Below are 24,956 nucleotides of genomic sequence, written 5' to 3'. Positions count from 1 at the left end.
TCTCTCCCTACTCTTCTCACCATTCTTCCTCCTCCTCTTTTTTTCTCTTCATCATCTCATCACCACTCACCGCCACCTTCTCACTTCATTTCTCTCTCTCCCTCTCCCTGTCTCTCTCTCTCTCTCTCTGTGGCTCAACTTCCTACTGGTTACAGCTGTATTCATCTATAGCAGCAGCTCAAGGAAGTGCGCCCTGGGCCTAGAAATACTCCACCATGTCTTCACCTTCCAATGTTTTCTCTCCCTGCCAAAAGCATCTCCAGGAGCGACAGCTTAGGAGACTTAAAATACTTCTGTTTCCTTCTCCCCCTGAACTATCCCACTTCCTCACCATTCCATCACATGCATTCATTCCACGGATACGGTTCATACAAGAAACTATAAACAATGGTTATGATAATAATAACAACAACAACAATAATAATAATAATAATCACCAATATCAAATAAAAACGTATGTTAATTATTCCTATCTTTACTCCTATAAATTTGTTATTTACTTCCTGTGACGATTCTCATGAATTTTTTCATGTATTTCCTCACATCCACCATATTTCATTTTTTTCTGTCCCACTGTCCTTCCTCCCTGATGCCCACAGAGGCTCCACTAACAGGCTGCATCCTGCTGAGGTTGGTGGGCTGTCGCTTCCCATCAATACAGAGGAGAGGAGAGGAGAGGAGAGGAGAGGAGAGGAGAGGAGAGGAGAGGAGAGGAGAGGAGAGGGGAGGAGAGGAGAGGAGAGGGGAGGAAAGGGGAGGAGAGGAGAGGAGGTGTGGAAGATGTGACAAAAACATGATGAAGAAAAGGGATGGGAGGCTGAGAGTAGCCCTTAGCGAAGTGTCATCACTCAGCTAAACTCTCGGTGCCTTTCACTCTCTATTTTCCACTTGCTAAGATACCAAAACAGCGGCGGGTGATAGAAGCTGCTTTATTACACTCAAAATGTTTTCCAAGAACTTCAAGGAGTGACAAAGATTCCTAGAATTTAGTTTCTCGGCCCCTGCGGCAGAGCCCTGTTTGAGAGTCTGTGGGCAGACGGGTGCTGATGGCGGCGGCGGTGGTGATGCGGAGTGCTGCTGGTGTGGCGGTGATGGAGGAGGGCAGCTGCTGGAATTGATGAGGAAGAGACAAGGGAAGCTGAGAATCATGGCGTGAGGAGCAAGCCAGGCAGAGGATGGAAAATAACAGCGTCTGGTTGTTGTTATGAAACAAGATGATGCATTGTGCAAAAGTGAGAAGTGCTTTGTGGAGAAAGCAAAGAAATGAGGTTAAAGTGGGAAACTGCAGGGTGCCATGGAGTCCATAGGAAAAGCTAATAAAGAGAGAAAGTGAATGTGTATGTGTGTGTGTGGTTGTATATATAAATTACATACATCATGGATAGTGGATAGGTGAATGTAGTGGGAGCACGTTACATGTGTCTTTGGCGAAAGGTCAAATTAAATAGGGGCAATAATGTTAACCAGTTACATGACTGTGTAGTATCATGTATGAATCGTGTGGATTTATACTTACTGTACCTGACTGTAATAAGCACATTCATGTATTCTTAGATTACACTGAAAATGATAAATGTATTAATTAGAGTCAAATTATTTGGTTATTATAACTTGCATTACAGTTTAGAACTATTCTATACATTCTTGATATTCTTGCAATATTAAACTTATTTGCCATAGTTATTAGAGTGGGTTCGTGATAAGAATACTTGAGCTACCAATAGCTACAAATATTTACTATCTAATACCCTTTGTGTTTCTCTGCTGAATATTTCTGAGGTAACAGTTGAGGTTATTATTGATTTCTTGCAACTAGAGGACGTTAACCTGAGTGAATTATGAAGACTGTGCGGAAAATCCTCTGTTGATATTGGACAGACTTTATTAGTGTAATAGATGGTGGTTTCAACAGTTAGTCTAATACTTTCAAAGCTAATTTTTTGCTGGAAAGTCATATCTTAATAATGCATTGTGAATTGAGAGAACTCTACAGTATTTCTGTGGAGATCTTTCTCCCAAGCGTGCTAAAGTATTAATATCTGCTTATAATTAAACTGACTGTGTTTCCGTTTTTAGACTATTAACAGTGTCAACATATTGCTTGCAATAGCGAAGGTATTTGTTCTTCTGTCAGCGCATCAGCCCTGATTATTCTGGTGCATGTGTTGGAGTGAATGGACAACCAACGCATATGGTTGAGGTAAGTGCCTTGCATACATCAGGTAGACTGTAAACACTCTACAGTTATCCTAAAATGTGATATGAAACAACTTTACCCGAAGCTTATCACTGCCCAACCTGTGCAGGTAAGCAAAGCTGTCAATCTTAAAAGTAGCCTGGGGAGTTTCCTGACCACTACTTGCAGTATGGTGCAATGTTTTGCACGACAATGCACATAAACACACACACACACACACACATACACACACACACAAATTTCCATGCATGTGACACCACGGGCTACACAGTGCTGGTTTCGCACTATTCCACTGACATCACAAGCACAGTTGCAATGAACAAGCAAAGGCGAGGATGAAAATGGAAATGGTGTAGGCTTCAAATTTGTTTTTCCAAATATCAGCTCTGCAAATGTTCTATGAGGGAAGAAATGCATTCAGCATGCACAGAGCTCCCAGAATGCATTCTGGTAAATAACAGTGACTGTAAGCATAACTTACAAAAACAGGCAACCTTTAAAGCAGCAGAAAGATACATTTGCTTGCTCACACAAAATAGGTGAGGCTGGATGTTTGGTGACTGCTGGTAAAGCTATGGTGAAATGCTGTAGCCATGTGAGCAAACCATCAATTTGCCAGCCGGCCCTGACAAGCTGGCACTAATCAGTCACAAAGATTCTCTTGGTTTTCCCTCTACAGTACTGTTTAATTCCATCTGGCATTTTGTTCACTCTCACTCAAACCATTTCATTCAATAAATTGTTATCAACGAAGAAAACTAAAGTTCGCTAAGCTAACAAGCTTGTCAATGGTTTCTCAGCACACTTGTCAGCTAGATAGCATAGCTCGGTCTCTAATGAGACAGTAAGCGGTGAGTTGACAACATTTTTTCAAAAACTTTTCTTGGGACATCTTTTACTCTGACAGAAAATACAAGTTACTAAATGGAAGTTGATGGTGCAACACAGATAATAAGCTACAATAGCTCCCTCTGTTGCTCTCCGTCCCCTCGCTGTGAAAACAGCGTGGTATTGGTCAATGGCACAAATTTACATGTCATAGGTCACCAATTTCACCTTTTCAATTTTTTGCCTTTTTAACCTCTGCTGCAACCAGGCCTTAAAGCTGCGCCAGTTAATTATGCAGGCTATTCTAACACGATGGCTCTATATCACACTGAGAAGTAAATGTGGCCTTCGATAATGAGAAGTCATCATGTTTACCAGGCTGCAGGCTTTAAAACATGCAGTGATGGCCATGACTACAGATAGTATGTGCATAAATACTTGACAGTAAATGATTTGAATATTTATCAGAATGCAAGATGTCAGTCTCCTTGTAAATAATCTTTACCCGGGAGAGATACAGATACAGTATGTGCTCTGAAAATCTGGAGTGTTGTGAAGCTTGTGTGAACAAATTATATGCCAGATATGATTCACAGTATTAGGGTGAAATATGTGCAGAATGTGAGTACATTTTTATGCTGGACAAAGTTTCAAGGCTGAAAAAAGTCTTACCTTGTGTGAGAAGTTGAAGGGTCCTGACTTCCTCCCGGACACGAAGCTGCAGGACCTGCTGCAGGATGTGCTGCCTCTGGGCTTCCTGCATGATACCCATTCTTTCCAGCTTTCTGTCTGTCAATCTCATCAGAGCCCGCCCTGCATGAAAAATAAAAACAAACAAAAAAAAAAAACAAGGTTGAAGGTTAAGGGACAGAAGGAACAGGAGGCCAGTGGGAATTCAGCATGCTCTGCTGGAGACACTCTAAAAGGGTGCAGATAAAGCATTCACGTCAGTGGAGGAGCAGGGTGAGGAAACATGCACCCAAATAAAATGCCAGAAGATTAAAGCTACATAAAATCAAACTGTTTTATGTGTCTTTCACCATTATGTGACAACCAACTACTCTGAAACTTCTATTAAGCTAAGCACAACTCAGTGTGAAGCATAGTGCTCTAAAAACACAGCATGTTTCACAGGAATATCAGTACTGTATATCCCTTGAGCAAATTCCCCCACAGCTTCCTTAATTGCAAATCCTTGTGTAAAATCCATAATTTAATCATTCAATCAGTTTCTATGAAGGGGATTTGGGCTACTGATAAAACATGAGTAGAGTATGGCGTAATTATTAATGCTTGTTATGAGTGCCTTTGTAACGTGGGATGGTAAGCAGATAGGATGATAATTCAGGGTAATTACTAGGCATTGGGTTGGACCCCGACAGCTCCCTTCGCTGCCTTGCCCTGATGGCAGAAACGGGTTCTGATTGGTTGACAGCCGAAGAAGCCTGTCGCATTCTTCTCCCTCTTATTTTTCCTCCTTTTTTCCGTCTCATCTGTGTCTGTTTACGGTCAGATCATTAAAATGAACAAACATGAAGCTTCATTCATTATGATGCAAGACTGAAATTGAATTTCCATACATTAAATGGGTTCTCTTGCTCTTATTTAATGCCTCTTTTAGAAAAACAACAATCGAGAGTAAGGCAGACTTCATAATTTCATGTCTCTTCACTTGTTGGGATGATCTATTTTAAATGGTTAGGACATGCCGAGCCCCACACTACCACTTTGCTACCACGGCACAAAAGGGAGTAGTTGGGAAAGCTAAGTACCCTTAAGTGCTAGTGTTGTAACGTTGACTGTGTTGTGCCAGTTTCTCCTGCCTTAACAATAGAAGCTCTTTGCTCGGTGCTGCGGCCAGATGGGGGTAAAATGCCAAACATAGTTAAGATGCTTCGACGCAAAATGGCGCTCAAAATGCATTACATAAACACTGGAGAGCTAAGTAGAGTCATAAAGGCTCAGAAGTGAGGGAAGCGTATTAAATGGCAAGAGGGAAAGACAAAGATTAGCGAGGTGGAGAGAGAAAGTGGACTGATGAATAAAAGGCGGGCCAGAGGGCGGAAAGTTGGGGAGAAGATGGGGGACATACAGAATTGACAGAAAACTGACATGCACATAAAGCATGCTGTCATGAGTCTATAAATATTGACCAACCATCACTTGGCACCTCATCGTGTAACCAAAGATAGATCGGCATGGAAACAGAGGTTCACTCTTTCTCTGCTTCAGTGATGTCTATCTTAAATAACAGCAGATACAAGAGACAGAACACAGCTCTCTAACCAGATTAACAGATGATTCACACAGCATCTTTGCTAATGTGTATATTACAAAAAACAAGAATGACAACAAAGTTTTTTGAGATTTTTTATTGAGATGTTCACATGTTGACACGGAGGGAGAGCATTTCTTTCAATCGGTGTGTTGTGTTGACTTTGGCTTTAATCATAATTGCAAAAACTACCAATTTTTTTCCTTCAGATATTTTTTTTTCTTTTCTTCTGACCTTTCCCTGACCTTAAACTCTCTCTGAACAATGCAGTGATGAGCTGATAAAGTGGTGACGTTAGGTGTTGGGGGCTCTCGGTCGCTTTTAGTTTTAACCATGCGTTCACATAAATTAACTCTTTCCTGCACCAAGTGTTTGATGGCTTCTTTCAGCCCTGGGTTTTGCATCTCAGGCTAACACATGGCAGTAAAGGACAGTGCTCTTTGTAGAAAATATATAAATACAAATGTATGGAGGTCTCTCCTAATTGGCATTAGTGAACACAGTGCACATAGTATTTCAAAAGTTTTAGTGGAGTAAAATTAAGTTAGAGCAGCCCATTCATCATTATGATGTGTTATTTGTGAAACTGTGAATGACCTTTGTTTGCTAATAAGTAATTCACAGACAAATAAATGTACAGTATGTTCTCCTGCACAGAGACACTTATGTTTGTACTTAAGAAAAAAAATGTTTTAACCTCAATAATAGAAATGTAAATCAGCTTATTCTGGGTTTGGGAGGGGTAGTGCTGTGTGAAAAGTACTGTCAACACCAATGACACATGTAAAGCATATTAAATTCTTTGTTTACTTAACCATGTTTTACAGCTGGTGTTCCTGAGAATCCAAGAAGAAATAATGTGTAATTTTCTATACAAACTGAAACGTGTCATTAGCTCAGTGAATAAATCCTTGGTGTTTGTTTTGACTCATGTATACTCTGTGACTTCACAAGTTAGTTACTCCATGACACGCTACAAATCATGGACTAATGTGTTGCTGTGAGGAACACGACACTGAGAGCACAGGAGCTGTTAACGCCTCAGCAGGTACTGAAAAAAAATGAACCATAGGGTTTCAACAGGAATCACTACTAACGTTTGCAAGCTAGGCTAACTAGCTTCCACTGTCCTAGTTGAAGCTTGTAGCTTGCAGGCCTCCACTTGACACAAACTTGACAGCACAATGGGTCCTTCCAAAATGATGAGTGTTGTAACAGATGTCTTAAATAACTAAATATAATAACCAAAGGTATGTGGGCTTGTTGAAAAAGGGGAAAAAATGTCTTATATGAACATTTGCAGGCTGTACAGGGCTATGACATACATCAGTGGTTTGACAGCAAGTCTCCAAACAATCCTCCCTCAAATGTCAGTCAAACACTGCGATGGGAAACACCCCGCCAGAGGCCTGAAGCTTAGACACTGTTCCCACAAACATATCCAAAGGGAGTTGTATCCTGTTTTGAAAAATGGAGAATTCAAATGTCAAATGGACTTAAGGGGGCTAATTGTACATTTTATCTGCCGCCGAAAGTGGTTTGTTGACGGGAGTGGGTGGTGGAGACTGTTGCTCGACAAGAGCTTCGGCCATGGTTGCGTTTACAAGACAAGAATGCGCCCTCTGAGCACTACGTCTTCATGGAAGACCGGAGGCAACAGTGAGTCGCATTTGGAAAGTGACGAGACGGACCAGCGCATGCTAACCAGCTAAGAAAGACGCGACGGGGACAAGAGTTAACACTGGCGTCGTTTTCAACTGCTGGAGACAGCTCCCGGTAAATAACGGAATAAAGTTTGATGTTGAACTTGCGACGTCTGGTAAGTAAACAGCTGTTAATGCTAACGCTGGCTATGTAGGAATAGCTGAAACTTACAAACAGCTCTTTTAAATGTATATGCATCTAGAATAAAAGTCATGAGGTATAAAGGTGATAAAAACAATGTTGGGTATGTTTTTGGAGTCTTTAATGACTCTCCAGGACCCCAAACAGAAAATTAGGGTTCATGAAACCTTCCGGTTACGATTAAGGACTGGTCATGAAAACCATTTAGCGTGAATGTTTAATTCACTAAAGTTGCCATTGAGATTTTAATAAATCAGGTCTGATATCTGGCTCCGAACAAACTGCCAGTTCTCGGTGGTGGGTGCCAACGTGCCGCTTCTTCCGCTCGGCGAGGCAGTATCAGCAGGGTGGAACAGCTTCTGTAAGGAGTCCAAGCTTTCACTCTCTTGCCCTGCAGTTCTGAGTCATTGGCATCGACAATCCCACCAAGCCTCAGCTGGGAATTTTTCAAACCACAATTAATACACTGAGCAGTGTACCATGGCCATGAGGAGAGGAGGAGGATGATGAGGAGGAGGAGAGGAGGAGGAGGACAGGACAGACAGAAATTGATCAAGGGGAAATACATGAGGTAAGTGAGGGAGAGACACTTGCATAAAAGTTGAAACATCTCAAAGTGTGAAAAATAGTGAATTTGCTGGAAGAAGGCACCGCAAACAATGTCAGCTTGGTCTTTTGCTGCATGGCTAATTCTATACACTTACAGCACTATGATAGTGCACAGCCTCATTTGGCAGGTCAATGCAAAATTATACAAAGGAGACATAGCAGAAAATCATTAACTCCTGACCCAAAACATATACTGCACACACTCACAGCGACAGCGTTGTCACTTTCTCACTTAGCAACAGGGAACTTAATGTGGGCATGTGTATAATTACTGGCTTTTTTCAACTCTATTCACTTACTCTATCTGTGGTTCTGCCATAACAGCTTCTTTTACCAGAGGAGTGGTTGGATTCATCATCCTCTCCTCTCCTCTCCTCTTCCTCATCATGCTTGACAAATTTAAGCAAATTTCTGATACCTCTGCAAAATAAAATGTGAATCAGTATGTGTTTCCATCAACAACCTACGTGTGAACAGTTCACCAAAGCGTGACAGGATTACATGATTCTCTTGCTCCTACAGTCATTTAAAAGGGGGCCCGTGACTGCAGTCCAGCAGTATAAATATTTGGTAACCATCTTGGACGATAAGCTTAGTGCTGGTGCCAACATTGATTTTATTTATACAGAGGCAAACCAAGATTGAAGAAGAAGATTGTTCCCCTACAGGAAACTTAAGCTCCCAGTGGAAACCTGCGTGCGATCTCCTTTGTAAATACATGCGTGTAAGCTGCGCACACGTTTGTGTGGGAGCTGCCGTTGCTCCCGGACACTGCAGTGGGTGCTGTGGACGAATCTACAAAAAGCACACGAGAAGAAAAAAGAAGGAAAACTTGATATTCTCCCTATGTATCTTGTCTTTATAACTACATTGGTTATCCTGAGTTTTGGAAGGAGATGGTAGAGAGGGAGTCCCACAAACCAACGAACCAATCATCAATAAGGATGTCGGTGCGGCTGCAGACTGCGATGTTTCACATTTCAAGAGGTTTTCAAATGTGCTGGGTTGGTGTATTTGTCGAGCCTTGAGTGAGAAGCATGCAACAGCCTCAGGATCTTAAATTTAGGCAAGTCTGCGTTTAAAGTTTCTATACTTCCTGCTATTAACAATGGCTGAACATATAATCCCAATATTAATGAAATCGCAATGTGGCCAAGTGTCATGTGTCTCAACATACCGTAAATGAAGCATTGTGGTGCTACAGAGATGCCTCAGCCTACAAATCATATTCTATAGATGTTGTTTTGTGCAGACCCCAGAAAAAGTCACATTATCATCATTTATATATATTTTTTTTCAAGAAAAAAGAAATGGAAAAATTACCATTCCCACTAAAATCACGACTCATATCGCAATATCCGTCAAAATAATTGCAATATGTTTTGGTTTTTTTTGCATATCGCTAAACTATGGTGAAAGAGGAAAGAGTGATATGGTTCAAGGCCACCATCTGGACTGGATATGTATACCCCTGACCTCTGCTCTTTTTATACATTATTCTGGGGGTTTTAAGGTAGAATGACCATGTGTGTCAACTCTCCCAAAAATGTTCTTTCTAATTTTGTAGATATTTTTTTTTTACGCACAAATTGAAAATGTGACTAAAAACAAGCGGGTAATAATCTACTGTTCTTCCTATAGCAAACCAACCTACACGCTTGTCTGTTTTCCCCTGTACACACCAGAATACACCCTCCCTCTGTCTCTCAAGCCTCCCCTGCTTCCTTCTCTCTCTCTCCTATCTCACTGCTTCTCCACTCAGCTTGTTGACTACCATACTTATCTGCCCTCCTGGAGTGAGGTAAATAATTTCCTCCCCTCTTTCTGTAAGGGTGGGGACGGGGGGGTGAGTGGATCCAAAATGCCAGGAAGATGAGCTGCTCCTGCTTTCTCTGTTCACTGAATATTTCTCTACTTCACATACAGCACGGGCTTCCTCCATCTCTTTGCTCTTCATATCCACGAGTCTGTATTTTAGCAGAGTTCTATTGTTGCTATACTAAATAATGTATGACAAGCTATATTGTTCTGAATGCATTTTTACACACAAACCAAATATGGGTACACTTTATACACGCGTGCTTTACAGAAACACACTGATGTGCACACAAACACATTGTCGCTGGGAATTAGATTAATGAGTGGGGGGTGAGCAGCAGCGTTGGGCTGAGGCAGATTAATCTCCAGCTATAGCCTGGCACAGGCTACCACAGCTTTGATGAATGGGAGCTTAAAGTGTATCTGTATGCACACACACACACACACACACACACACACACACACACACACACACACACACACACACACACACACATACTGTATAGTATGCAGACCCATCTGACACAAAAGTATACACCCATGGACACAGATCCTGCAAGAGTCCATTTCATTTAGCAGGTTCGGGGGCTAAAACGGCTAATTTTCACTGTGTGTGGGGCAGCTATGGGTAAAAAAAAAAAAAAGCCAGAGAGTTAACCCTCCACTCCCTACAACTTCTAAAATGGTTCTTTTCAGCCCTGACATGTTTTGGCAGCTGTGCTGGAAGCCGACGATACAGTGCAAGAATGTATTCTACGATTACTCCTCCTCAGGTAAATCTTCCATACCAGTCACACATAATTCTCAAATCTCCCGCACAGCTGTGCGCCCATATGTGTGTCTTCTGGGGATAAATGTCACCGAGCTGCATCTGGCGAACTGCACTCCACAAACCTGCACTACACTCTGTCAAGCACAGAATAACAAGTGAAGTAAGTGTTGAGCGCTGGATAGTGAGTGTACTTCTTGCTGCCATATGCAATAGCATCCCCTTCAAGAAAGAACGCGGGATAACAGCATTGGATTCAACTAGCTGACGACGACAAAACACAGCAAATAGTGGCACCGGGCGTATCCTTCACAGGTATTTACTGTGATATGGCACAGTTTGGAGTCCTTAAAGTAAATGGGACTGATTGTCCCAGTTGCTCGTAGCCATCCAGCTAAATGGCTACTGCAGCCACTGAGCACCTGTGTGCTAATGCTATTCCACACTGTAGCAGAAGAGGCCAGTTATGATCCTATAGGGTAGAGAACACGGTTCAGTCTTAGTAATAAAGCTAGTCCAGGCAGCCATAGAGGGAGAGAGAGAGAAACACACACACACACAAATATACACACCCACACAGATAATAAGCTGCCTAAACCCTCCACTTGTCACAGCAGCAGTAGCCTCACGCTGATTTCATCACTACTGATCTATTTCAGTTTGCTGATCATTATACTGCACCTCTGTTGGTTAGCCACAGCTAACAACCTGTCGACAGCTCACTGGGACTCTAACACTGTAGTATCAGTACAGACTACTGAAATCACTATCAGGTTCATGGAGCTAACTAGCCGTCCTGAGTTAACTACTACTGACTGACTGCAGATAGTTAATATCCTGTCATAGGTGGAAGAGATCACGATAATCTAATGCGCAAACACTGAGGCTGACCCTCACTAGTAATACATGTGAGATCTTTTAGACGCTTTCAGCTGAATCATATTGAAGACATGATGGGGATGAGACAGGTTGATTTCTACTAAATCTCAAATTTCCTTTCCATCATCATTACGACTGGCTCACTGGGGGACATGGCCTGTAATGTCTTGAATATCAAGAGTCATCTTACTGGCAGGTTCAGGCTTTTCTTATTTTTTCGTGTGATGACAAAGGCAGACAGTAGTTGAGTAACATAAAAGATGGGAATACAGTATCTTTATTTGTTCACGATGGATGTATTCTATATAACGAGTCATAACTACACACTTAACGGCCCTACTGCGTGTCATTCACAATCTCTGAAGACTAATTTCCAAACCCTCCATATGGAGAAACAAGGACGACATTTTGAAAAAATCCAATTGGAAGAACAGTAATTAATTTTATGTTACACGTTGCTATATAATCACCTTGCCAGTGGCATCATTAACCACAATTCCCTCTGTCTGTGGATCAAATTGTCCCCCAAACAACTCATCAGCAACGAGCTGTTTAAATTTCCCCTTTTGGAAATTACACAAAACAATGGCCACCAGTGGAGCTGTTATGTGGCTCGAGAGCTGATATGGAGCCATGTAAGTCCCTTTGACTCGTTTACAATATATGTCTGTTCCTCTATTACACAGCAGCACTTTTATGACAGCAGTCTGGTGCCCGCAGAATTCATTGTCTCATCACTCAAGTGCTGTTTAGGCCTGTTGCTGGGCGGCCTCGTTTGGGTTTTTTTAAAATAGCATTTGTCACCTTTCATCCTTTTTTTAGGCTCATCAAATATACATTTTGTACCCAGTGTGAGACCTTCCAGTGGATGAGGACATCGCGACCGGAGCTGGTGGGGGGGGTGGGGGGTGGGGGGGGGGGGGGGGGTGGTGGTGGTGGATGGGGCGAGGGTGGTGGTGGTGGTGGGAGCGAACAGACCTTTACAAGAACTGAGGTGCTATAGTGTGAGCTGCTGGAGACAGGCCACCCTTCATTAAACCACTAATATTACAGGCTATTAATTATTCAGAATACAGGCCTTATGACACCATACATCAGTGGATATTATGAGGCTGGTTATTCATTTATCTGAGTATTCCTGTGTGAGAAGAAAAAAAACAAAACAGTCTAACTGATGCATGGTGGGAGTAGTTTCCATGCATTTTCAGGCCTCAATTCACACTGCACAGATGTCTCTGTTTTTTATCAAACCCACAGTATTTCCAAATTAGGCAGCTGGCTGGCTGGATGACTGGTTACCTAGTCAGCCAAGGGTGGGGCCGAGGGGTGGCACAGGAGCATCTGGATGAGTTGACTGTTGACATTTCTTGTTGGGAAGTCAATCAAACAACCACAAAGTGAAAGAAAAAAACTACAGAGACAGATGCAAAAAGACATTGTGGGTGTCTTGTTCCAGTGTAGAAGGGGTGGGGGACCTTCTCTGGGATATATAGTAGCTATCTGTTGATATCTATTGACAATTATCAGTGCGAGTCTTCACACATTTTTACTAATTTTACTAGTGTTCCCCACTTCTTTAATACTGCCCCCCCCCCCCACCCCCCACCCCACACACACACAAAACACACAAAAGTTCCTAAACTCATCCCTGCAGCCAACCTCTACAGCTGCATCTAATTCTGCTGTTGTATGCCTTCAGAGAGGCTCTGAATTTCCACAGTGTGATGTAATGGTCTTCTCTGACTCTCAGAAATATAACTTCATCTCGACTCAACCTCTTTCCCTCCTTTTTTCCACCCTCTTGCTTTTGATTACCTTTGTCATCACACCTTTTGAGCTGATTACATCTAAGGTATCAGAAATTGTGTGTTTAACTCATTTATCGTGCCAAGCTATTCTCTCACCAAAAGAGCTTTGTCCTTGTAATTACAACGGATTAGGGACTAATATCTAATTATGCCTTAATATGCTTTAATGCATTTTTAATGACAACTGGGTGTTAAAGTCAAACTCGGCGTTGTCTCTGTTGGGGGGCGGGAGGTGAAGATTGAAAGGAGGAAAGGGTTTCTTGGCAGTAGGCGCTGGAGGGAGGATGGGAAACATTGATTTCTTTGGCTGAGGTTACAGGAGCCCTAGCAGGGAGGCAGCTGCTGCATACTGAAGTCACTCGACGTTAAAATGTTGCACCAGCCCTGATACGCAGTAAAAATGCATTTCCCTCACCACTGTTTTATGTCAAAGGAGGGAGGACACAAATGCCTGTTTGAATTATGATCTGGAATAGAGACCGTTTATTGATTTGCTACTTTATGAAGGGATGACTACATTGCCAAGACAAGTGAAATTGAGTACCGCTGGCAGCCGAAAAGAGGGCTGAATATTCTGTTATGGATGGAACGGACGGAAAATACAGTCAACCAGTCTGGAGAATCGAATGCGAAAGAAAGCAAAAATCGGACCCATTCATGCAGACACACATGAACGTACACGTACCTCTCCAATTTTCAAGAGTCACAGCTAATGTACGACAAGCACACGGAACAAACAGATATCCTCAGATGCATGTTTGCACGCATGTGTAAATGTATTCATTCTCTCACCGTTTTGTTTGTCTACGCTTGATTGTGTTCCACAACAATATTCCATTCATCATTTGTTTCCCCGCTTGTTTATTCTAACACGGTGTAGGAACAGAAAAAAAATATATATCTGCATAATATTTCAAAGATTGATTGGGATGCAAATTGCCTTGTGAGCCCAATTGGTGTGGCTTGGCCTGTTTTAATTGGGTTCTGTTAATTAATGCTCGATGTGAAGACAAACTGAATTACTTGCAGGTTTTGTGCATGTCATTATCTCCTAATTGTGCCAGTAGGAAAGCATGTGTGCTGAGTACTGTACGCACATGAGTGTGCATGCATCATTTGGTTAACCCTTTCCTCTCGTGTGATCCTGGTAAAAAACAAAAAAAAAACATTACACCTTCATAACAAACACAGGCCATTAAGTTAATACACCATTAGGAAGCTGAGTTCTAATGTTTTAATCACTGAAAGACTAATAAGAGAAAATATAATTTATTTACCGACTATAACTGAATGCATCACGCTTGTCAGGAACACTGAGGCATTTAATCCTAAAGTTAGATTAATTTTCTTTAATTAGATATGGACCTCAAGAGAAATTTCCACCACATGAATGACTGGATGGCCGCACTTGACTTGATTCCTCTTCTCTGTGATAACAAATACTGCACGGATATGATAAGAGGAGCGTCTTCAGTTGTAGCCTCTATGAGTCCTTTTTAATTCTGCACATAAGACTCAATTTAATAAACGGCAATAGAAAAAAAAAAAAAAAAAGAACGCTTCAACTTGTGTTACACACAGCGGTGCTTGTTCTGTACTTCGAATGAAAAGAAAACAAAATAAAATCTTTCAAATTGGTTCGACTTGAAAATAGATCCACAGTGTAGCAAGGGTTCAGCGAGCATGCAATGAACTGTGGATTATCTCCTGGACCTCTGCGCCGCTGATGAGATATGTGTGAAACTTGAACTGCAGAGCAGCAAGATTCATATTTTCAGACCATTAAACAGAGGATGCTAAATCTCAAAACCCACCATGCAAACATCAGTCAAAATGCATCAAAGGGTAAAACGGGAGCGTGAGTCATTATCATCATTCACTCATCATGACCGCCAAAGCGATTTATCCTGCCAGCCAGTCACTGAATCGAGGAGGTCCTCGACAGCAACAAATAAACATATTAATGTGATCGGTTGTGCTCAAAGAGGAAGAGTGCACGGCAATTAATGGTCGTCTGTTGCTATGCGGACCAGAGTGTCGTTAGCGCCGAGGTGACCTTGAGGAGCCTCGTTAGAGGAGTGATTGACGTGGCAACCGTTGTCAGTGGTGATGCTGACTAGCGGCGAAGGAGCGGATGGACAGACGGGTAGGCCGGGTGGCAGGACCGCAGGGGGGCAGACAGTGGTTGCAGGGTGCACCGGGGATGTTATGAATGAGATCAAGACAAGAAACGGCAAATGCAGCAGAGTTCTAAGAAAGAGACGACCAGTGTCACTGTAAACTCCAGCTGAAAAAAGTTGTTGATGACACTGCACCAATGTCACCGATATGAATTCCTCTAAATAGACCAGACAAAGTCATGACAAAGCAAATTACTGGACCTGATAAGAGAGAGATTCTTTATCATGAACAGTTCCGCATAATATTGTTCAAAAATAAACAAACACAACTTCAAGCATCAACCTCTAATCACCTTGCAGCAGCTACAACACAAAAACCAGGTTTGCTATGCTGTAATAGAGCAGATCTGGTTGTTCTACTGCATAATACATGACAGCCGCTGCACAGGTAAGTGCAGGGTGCCAAAAAGTACCTGTGATATCGTGCTGTTTGAAGGAGTCGCTGTAGATCTGGTGCTGATTAGGACAGTGTTTCTTCAGCCACTTGCACACGTCCTGTTGGGTCCACAGGGCCACTGGCTTGGACAGCTTCACGTACCCTGGCTGTTAAACAGACAAAACCACACAAAACATTTAGAGACCGCTCTTTTACAAACGTGCTGCACAGTTACTGCTGTTTTACGTGCTTTATGTACGACTATTGGTAAAATATGAAGACACTGTGGATGGACTACCACTTTCACATTTGGATTTAGAAACTGCAGCAACCACCTAATAAAATACTGTTCTTGTTTTTCCACTGATTGGCCTTAATGCAACCATGTGACATCTTTATGGAGATGGCCTTCCAGCTGATGTAGTCATAAAATATTTACTAGCTGCTGTCTGACATTTTCCCTCAAGGATCAATAAAGTATTAATCTTTTAAAAGTAAAAACAAGACATATAACTCCAGGATAGTCAATAAAGAGACACTGTGCTGTACGACTGTATTAATCTTGTATGTTGAGTTAACCCCTAGCTCGCACTTCAAGGTTCAACTGATCACAATCGCTCATATAAAATGTAAATATTGAACCCCTGACCGACATTCTCCAATCCCCTTGGCAGAAAGAGAGAGGCAGTTACTTTCTATAATTCTACTTTGAATGGAAAGCGAGGAGGACAAAAGAATATGGACCCGTCCAGATGGCTGGGAGGATGCGGACAATATGTTCAAATTTGGCCCAGTTCTAAAATTTGTTGGTACGATCAAATTGGGTTTCTAATCAGGCAAATCTGCACAGCCTGGCATTAAAGTATCATGGGAAGCTTTAAGTATGAATAAATCAGATTTTGTTTACATTTAGTTTATCTCCCTAAACTGCATTGTAAATATCCTTAAGGCCTGACAAGTGTATGAGCAAAGTCCTTTTAGTAGTGTAGTCCTTTCATTGGCAGACTGCTACCTTTAACCGCTCATTATTACCAGCAAATGTTATGTTGTGTTGCACAACTTTTCCACAAGTTCTGCCAATTTTTTGCTTTTAATGTGATAGAGATAGTGAAAGATTGAAAGGAAAGGATTGGGAGAGAGAGAAAGAGAGAGAGAAGGGATGACATGCAGCAAAGGGCCCAGGCTGGTCTCAGACCTGGACCGCTAGCTGCAGAAAGGACTCAGCCTAAGTGGTATGCACTCTACCAGATGAACCAGAACAACTAGTACAAAACAACATAACATAAAAATGGGAAAACCTGAAATGGTGACTTTGCAAAGAAATTTGACAATTACAAAATGAGGAAAACTTTTCACTCAAAACGAAAAATAAAACCAAAAAAAAAAAAAAGTCAGGGGATCACTAAAGTCAGTTAGGTTTTAACCCCCTGGGCACCAATAATGCCTGTACAAAATTTCATGGACCAACCAACCAGAGCCGCACCTCTAGCGTCACTAAAAAACACCACCAAACGTCTGTCGTGTGCATTACTGCCCTCTGCAGATGGCAGTAGAGGAAGAGGTGGAAACAATACATAAGGGGGCTGATCCGAGCATTGATCTGTAAAAACTCTGCTTATGTAGTTGTCACAATGTGGAGAGAGTAACGCTCAAATCCAACTGCACAAACGTACGACATCTAACAAGCAGTTTATATTAGAATGCATGTAATAGTACGTACCCGCACTCACATGCACGTGTGTCTCACACTGCGCTCCGGTTGCAAGATGCCATTCTAGTTTAAATACTTCAACAGCAGGCAGGGCGAAAGGCTGCCAAAGAAACGCTCTTGAAAGTGCTGGCAGTGCTTTTTGATTTTGATTGAGGGGCTACTAAAATTACAAACAGAGAGAGGTGATTAAAATTTCACATCCACTCCCCTCCACTTCAGCCTGTTCTCTGGCTGCAGTGTGGTGTGGCATAGCAATGGAAGGCCCCTCTCTTCCCCACCCCAAAGAAAGCCGAATAACAGGTACTGGCAGCATTTCCTATGCTTTGCCTTCTGGCTCCTTCCCTTCCCAACCCCCCCCTCCTCTCATCTCTTCCCCGTATTCAATCTCGCTCTGTTCCTGTCAGATCTATCACATTGTCTTTCTCACCTCCTCTCCCCATATATTGTGGTTCTCATCTCGCCCATATCCCTCTGTCTCTCTCTCTCACCTGTTTCTTATTATATGGTACTACCTCACTCTCTCCTTCTCTGAGCCTCTCCACCGCTCCTTCCCACTCACTCTATATCTAGCATCCTAGAGAGACAGAGAAATTGGGGAGGGGCTCTATATCCTTTGCAGATAAGAGAAAGTGACAGACTGCAAAAGCAAGCAGGTAGGCAGGTAGGCAGGTAGGCAGGTACGCAGGTAGGCAGGTAGATGAGGCTTTGGTCTTAATGCAGTTGCTTGGCAGACTGTGTGGATAGATGCTAAATCTGCAGGGAGGGGAGGGAGTGGTATGGCAGGAAGAAACCGCATTAACCATTAAACACATCTCAACTCAATGCTAATTAACCCCGACTAGAAGCCTGAGGCGACAAAAGAGAGAGGGAGGCCAGGATGGAGAAAGAGTGAGGGACAGAGTGGAGAGAAGAGGGAGAGGAAGTGTGTGCACTGAGAGCATGTGAGAAAGGAGAGGCTGGGAGAGTACAACTAGCAGGAGTGAGAGAGGAGAGGATGCTGGGAGTGTGAGGGATGGCTGGAGTGACAGATGAGACACAGGAATAAAGGAGGAGATTAGGGAAAAAAAAAAAAAAAAAGCTACTGCTACAGAGTGGATTCAGCAGAGTCTGACACAGGAGACTCTCTCATTTTCCATGAACCCATTTGTGAGTCAATGGCCATCTGTGTTTTACATTCTGCACTGATTTAGCCCATAGCTGTGTTCCTGGAGGCCGGTACAATAGGTGAGCTGGTGCCTTCCTGCCTGCCTGCCAGCCTGCAGAGCCAAAGGGTGGAGTGAAAACAGCAGAGAGAAGAAAACAGGAGTACAATCATGCTCAAAGAGCTGTGTTCAAGAGACTGTGGGCCAATTAGAGATTTGAGTGACAGCACAGGGGTGAGAGGAAAAGCTTGCTTTATTTCTAAGTGGAATACATCTGGGAACAGGCACGCACACACATCCGCACACACATCCACATCCACACACACACACACACACACACACACACACACACACAGACACACACACACACACACGTGCAGCCCAGGCATGCAAAACACCTACGAAAGAAAAACCCATGAATGCAACGAATACACACATGCACACCCACACGCAAACCATCCATTTGCCATATATGCCAATGTGCGTTCAGTGCTGCACTGTCCTTGGGTTTAATTGATATCTGAAAGCCCACTACAGCTCCCAGTATTCTTCATGTTACCTTAGCAACAGAGCAAGGACAACCTCAAAAATTAAAAGACAAAGAATAAAGCCTTTGGGGAAAAACGCACAACCCTAACATGAACCAGAGTCTGAAATAAACATGCACACATTAACGGCCACAGTGGAGAACTATTACATACATAATGAAGCATGTAATTGCACCAACACTGATAAGCATTTAAAGATCCAATATGAATGTGCTGAGCTAAATTAATCAAGAGGCAATAACATGGCCCCTTTGTAAAGACAGCGTTGGAATGGAAAAGGAGCTGGGAATTAAAAGCACTGAAAAGCATTCCAGACACAAACACCATGTGTCCGACAGTGTGAATTTGGCAGTGGTGTTGTGTACAGCATGTAGTCGTTTCCAAGCAGAACTGCAACCCCCTTGTGCCGCGATTTTCATTCTGTTAGGCTGATTGTAGGGTCAAGTGGCTCTACACTCAATTAAAAATGTTAACTGCAGCAGCAATTAGCACATATAATGACATTGTTTTGTCAATAATTGACTCTACTCAAAATTAAACCGGCCACAAAGACCTCATAACATCAAATAGATTTCAGAGTTTTTCAGTTTTGTTTACTTCCCAGAAATAATTCAAGTTGAACCTCAGCCCTAGATATTTCCCAAGACAATAGAAGTGGGCAGAGTTCATTTATTGTGCAAATGTGTACAGGGGCTATCTGGCAGCACAAGAGCCGCAGCTTTTGTGCAGAACCATTACAGCTGTCGAGCAGCCTTCATTAGGAGCATTATTGTTTGTTGGATAAAAAGTGGCTGTGTTCAGAACAAAACAATCCCGTTTCATTGTACAATCAGCTTAAGAAAAAAAAAAAAATCCAAAACAATAGGAGATGTCACACTGCAGAGTGCATCGGGGGTGGGGGGGTGGGGGTGGGGGTGGGGGGAAATAAGCCGAGTTCCTACATATATAACAAAGTTAACTAGATTTCAAAGACTAGAGGTGTAATGTATCTTTTATGAGACCATCCAGTTTGTGAAGTACTTTTTTTTTTTACTTTGCTTTTCAGAATTTTTTCAAAGACAAGAGAGGTGAGCATGATAAAGCCTGGTATATAAAGAAAGGAAGTAACTTCAGGCATTCTATAGACTTATATTTTCTATTAGTTTATGAGAAAAAATGAGGGGAATTCCATTAAAAGAAACATTGTGAACTTTTAATTAGCTGCTATTTTTTTCTTTTTTTTTAATGATTTTCAAATCGAATTTCCTTGTTAGTCATGTTTCGACCACCTCAGCCGAGAAGAAAAGTTATTTTTCAGGAAATCTTTTAGGAAACAAGCTGGAAAAGGAAGAGACTTCCAAAATAGTGAACCTCTGAGAAAGACCTGTATCAGAACAGTCACACTGGGAACGCAGGAAAAATGCCTCCAACCTGAAATCTCACACGTATGATGGCAGGCGTGCCGCACCTTCATCGTCATGGTTACATTGATAAACATGCAGTTGAGACGACGCAATGAGGAACAATGTTCACGTTCGATCGGACAATGTAGAAGTCCTGTGTTTTGTTGACCCAGCTTTCAAAGTTTAACCATAAAACATATCACTATGAGACTGTTGAAGCCATATAGACAAACAAACTGTAGCATACAGAGGTAACACTTCACTTTAACCCCCACCAAAATATATTGTTCACATCAACATTGTGATAATTATAATATGCAGATATAAGGACTTTTAAGTTCTTTTAAGATTCTCTTTAGTGCAGAATTTTCAACAATTATAACTTCCCATATGAAGGTATATTTTATATAACTGTTATAGTCATTGTCATTCATCATCTGTTCATATGCCAGTATCCAGTCATAGATGCTTCACAGGAAGAAGTGTTGATAACTACAGCAATAAAACGCTTTTAAAAAAGGACCTTACATCTGCTTACAGTGACCTTACAGTGCGGTAAAAACCTTAAATTAAATGTCCATACACACCAGTTTATTTGTTCCACTGAGCTAAAACTAATGCAGTCTAATACAACAGGAAATGTATTGCGTTATATACCCACAGGTTTATACCAGTGAGGGTAGGCTGAATGCTAAACAGTTCAACAGCACAAATGATGATACAGTTGAACCAACGTCTCTCTGAACAAAAGCAGAACGTGATAACTGGGGCTGTTGTATTAGACTGCATTCGTTTTTAACCAGGTGTACCTAATAAACTGGCAACTGAGTGTACACTGTGAATGCTAAACAAAGGGAGCTAAAGTGAAGTGTTACCACAGTATATCTTGCACTGTGTATGCTATTTCGTTTGGACCTGTCAGTATATGCAAATTTAAAGTATTGCACAGAAATTCAGTTCTGATTCTAGTGAATTCTTTTCCGCCATTTATTCCATCAATTTTCAAGAGCACCAGAGAAACTGCAAGGTTGCATGAGACTGTGATTCTTTCCTTGTATATTGAACCTGTTTATGGTACGCCAGTATGATTCACTGTTACATACCGCCCTCTAGTGTCACAACTAAACACTTGCTGCCACTTCTGAATGTGACTGGGCAGAAAAGCGCTGAGAGGAGGAGGGCCACTGCCATTAGTGTCATATTGACTGAGTGAATGGCTGTTTGAGACACGGAGCCCTGTGTCGTCTGCCCTATCTCCACTGCACAGCTAATTAACAGCTCTGGCATGCTCTCCCTCACTTTCTTTTCTCTCTGCCTCGCTCCATTTCTCTCAGCCAGAGCTGGCAGGAGATGAAAATTCCCTGTATTAATTAATCTGTTACATACAGGAGTGGGGATGAAACCGAGATATGTCTATGTGTGTGCGTGTGTGTGCGTGTGTGTGTGTGTGTGGACGGGGTGGAGTGGAGTCCAGAGAGCTGTGGATGGCTGACTGAGAATAACACACTATGGTGGATAAATTAATAAGCCTTCATAAGGAGCCTCTGTTTGAAATTGGATTTACAGGCCGTGCCAACTTTACTCAGGCACATCAAAGAAAGTAGACAAGACCTCTTCACAGCGCCTGACCTTGGGATTCGGCAGGGTCCATAAAGCATTGCAGGGCGTGTTAACACCAAACAAAATATATTCACCTTGGACTTGATATTGATTATGACGGAGATGAGCTGATTTGCTACGGATGTTTTAGTCATCCGCTGAGTCTAAATGGCTGTTTTATGCTTCATGTTTAATCTATGGCTAAGCCTTGGCTCAATTACAAATCCAGCCATGCGCAGGAGTCAGCTTTAATCCAATATTTAAAAATTAACACTAACTGCTGACGTGATGAACTGAAATGACCTACAGTAAGCCTTCCCACAGGTTGGCACTGAGGTCTGGAGTTTTATTGAATCTTCACATTTATTAAGAGCTAATTGAGGAAGCATTAAAATGGGTACTTATACGCTCGACATGAAAACCAAATCTTTGTCTCAGTCAGCGATCCTGACTAGATGTTGAGTTTCCCACAAGGAAGCTGAGGAGATGTTTTGAATTTTACAGGGGTGTGTATCAAGACTTGTTTAGTTACTACTTCATCAGAAAACTCCTCATTTCATTCGAAGTATTTACAAAACTTTGCATTTTATTTCTACTGTTTAGTAGATAAGCATATTTGTATATGATACTGGCACAATATACCTATACTCAGCTCTCATTTCATCGGTTGCAATTTTACTGACACTGCTTCATTTCAAATCGACCAGTGAAAAATAATTTAATATAGGTCTCAATGTGCAAGATAAATAAATCTGTTCTTTATGTCTTTGAAAAGTCTTTGAACCATTTTACCCTCCGGCATACCCAGTAAACAGTATCTACAAGCTGCACCACGATATATTGTCAAAATCATGTTTACAGACACAGTTTAAGTTTTGCTTTAGGCATATGCCAAATATTTGTAAAAAAAAAAAAAAGATTTAAAATCCCTCTCTTTTGTCCTCCAGTAAAATATTACAGTATTTCTCATGATTCCTCTTGAGCTCAGGCGCTCATTTTTATACATACATTTTTCCTATCAAATGTAATAAGATCAAGCTTAGCTAGTAGAACTATATTATTGGAGGTGGTGTGTGTTTGGGTTCAATATGGCAAACTCATTTTCGAGCGATCCGATCAGATCTGGAAAAATTTGATTCTAAGTCCTCTAAAAATGACACCCTCCCCACATACTCCCTTTCACTCAGAAATAACATCACATTACTGAAGCTATAGACGCTGTAAGTGCTGTTTCACTCAGACTTTCATATTTAACAGTAAAGTTAATATGTCGGCAAAACCTCTCTTTTAGTACTTAATTAAGCTCTGATCCCAGTATCATTCATAAATATTATCTGGCCCATGGCTGTATTGCATGAGAGAATAGTTTGCCATTCTATGTAATTATAGTCTTTATGCGCTTGATCTATTGAGTTTCTCTCAAAGAGAAAATCTCTTAACTGCAATCCACACACACAACACTGAGACTGAAAGCTAATACACTACTTCCTCCAGGTCTCTAATGCAATTCAGACTTAGCTTCTGCTTCAAACAGAATAATGCTGAGATACAGAGTTACATGATGATGCCTGTATAAACCACACAGCACTGATAGCATGTTACAGATACTGCTACCTCAGAATCACCACATATTAACTTACAGGTACAGCACAATCCAGAAGGAACCGAGCATCTCCACTATCTTTTAAATGTGTGTTTATAAGTATTGTATGTGTGTGTGTCTGCACTAACTGAACCCAGGCCTGGTTTTCCTCTTCTTCAAAAGGCTAAGGATTCAGGGTTTTTCACAGAGGACTGTGTCTGACTCAAAGTACTTCCACTCGCACTGATTGACAGGTGATTACCACAGATTTTACACAGCGAAAAGAGAATATGAGAGTGTGTGCATCAGGAGCTATCACTCCTGTCTCCTCCCACTGTCCCAACCACGGTCTATTTCTGGAGTGGAAGAGAGGAATTTATTCTGCGTTGCTGATGATGGCTCCTTTGATCTATTATCAGAAACACTGAGGAAGAGTTGAGTCGCAGCCTGGAACAACAGCTCGTATTTCCTTGTTTATTCCCTGTTAAACTCTTTGTTTGAACTGAAGAGGTAGATGTGCAGAACATAGGGGATTATTGTATTTAAGTGGGCGGTTGATTTGTTTTTGTCGGTGCAAAGCAGCACCAACGATGTTTTTGTAGACATATTGTAATTTGACCACAGACACAAGGAAATTAGCACTAATTAACGGTGTTATGAAAGCGATGAAACCACACCAGCGTAACAAGACTTTCACTATAAATATTTTGTCTGAATGAGATCAATTCAGAAACATGACGAAGAGTCTATAGCCAGTGGCTTTGTGAGGCTGTGCTAAATGCTAAGTCCAGCATGCTAACATTCTCACAATGACAAATGCTTCACATGTCGATGTTTAGCAGGTATAAGGTTTAACATAACCATCCTAGTTGAAAATGTCAGCATGCTAACATTCGTTAGTTAGCTGTGAACACAAAGTACAATGGAGGATGACAGAATTTAGCAGATATAGGTCATAAAACTAAGTATTTCAGTTGAAATTTTGACGCCTTTCAGCTGATTGTTTTGAGTTTACAGCGAGCAACTACCCTGTTTTGCTTTAGTCTCACCACCCAAATACTATTAAACTAATGTATGTTACCTTACCAGCATCAAACGAAAAGTATATCTATAGACAAGCATTTATTAACTTAAAGAACCAGATATTTCTCAAAGAGCTAAAAAGTAAGCTTAATTATATTTGTCTGATGTCCAGAAACATGACTCAAAATGAATGCTAGCTTTGCTGCATATTTGCTGGACATGTAAATAGGCAACTGTTACCAACAATGTTAACGGCTTGCTCTGCTGCCCCCAAGTGGCCAAAAAACAACTCATGATTTTAAATCCAGACTACAGATACTAATGACAGATTTTAAAACAGAATGTGCAAAAAGTCAGGAAATCATGTCAGATGGAATTTAAATAA

General features: G+C 41.6%; 1 protein-coding gene across 5 annotated transcripts in view; it reads right to left on the bottom strand.

Moving 5' to 3' along the window:
• The window catches only part of samd12 (sterile alpha motif domain containing 12), a 101,247-nt gene that overhangs the window by 56,904 nt on the left and 19,387 nt on the right, over positions 1-24,956 (bottom strand). For 2 of the 5 annotated variants that reach the window (XM_056399527.1, XM_056399525.1), the window contains exons 3-5: positions 15,622-15,751; positions 3,698-3,838; positions 738-1,108 (exon numbers count right to left, since the gene is read on the bottom strand). In XM_056399527.1, the coding sequence (XP_056255502.1) occupies positions 987-1,108; positions 3,698-3,838; positions 15,622-15,751 (393 nt within the window). In that variant the 3' untranslated portion in view covers positions 738-986. Of the gene's footprint in view, positions 1-736; positions 1,109-3,697; positions 3,839-15,621; positions 15,752-24,956 lie in introns of those variants that run through there. The other 3 variants (XM_056399529.1, XM_056399528.1, XM_056399526.1) reach the window with 2 other exon arrangements.

This window comes from Seriola aureovittata, chromosome 16 (genome assembly GCF_021018895.1).
Source record: "Seriola aureovittata isolate HTS-2021-v1 ecotype China chromosome 16, ASM2101889v1, whole genome shotgun sequence".
In the NCBI taxonomy this organism is placed as follows: Eukaryota; Metazoa; Chordata; class Actinopteri; order Carangiformes; family Carangidae; genus Seriola; species Seriola aureovittata.
The sequence above is the reverse complement of the archived record's forward strand: the minus strand, read 5'-3'. Positions and strand labels throughout refer to the sequence as shown.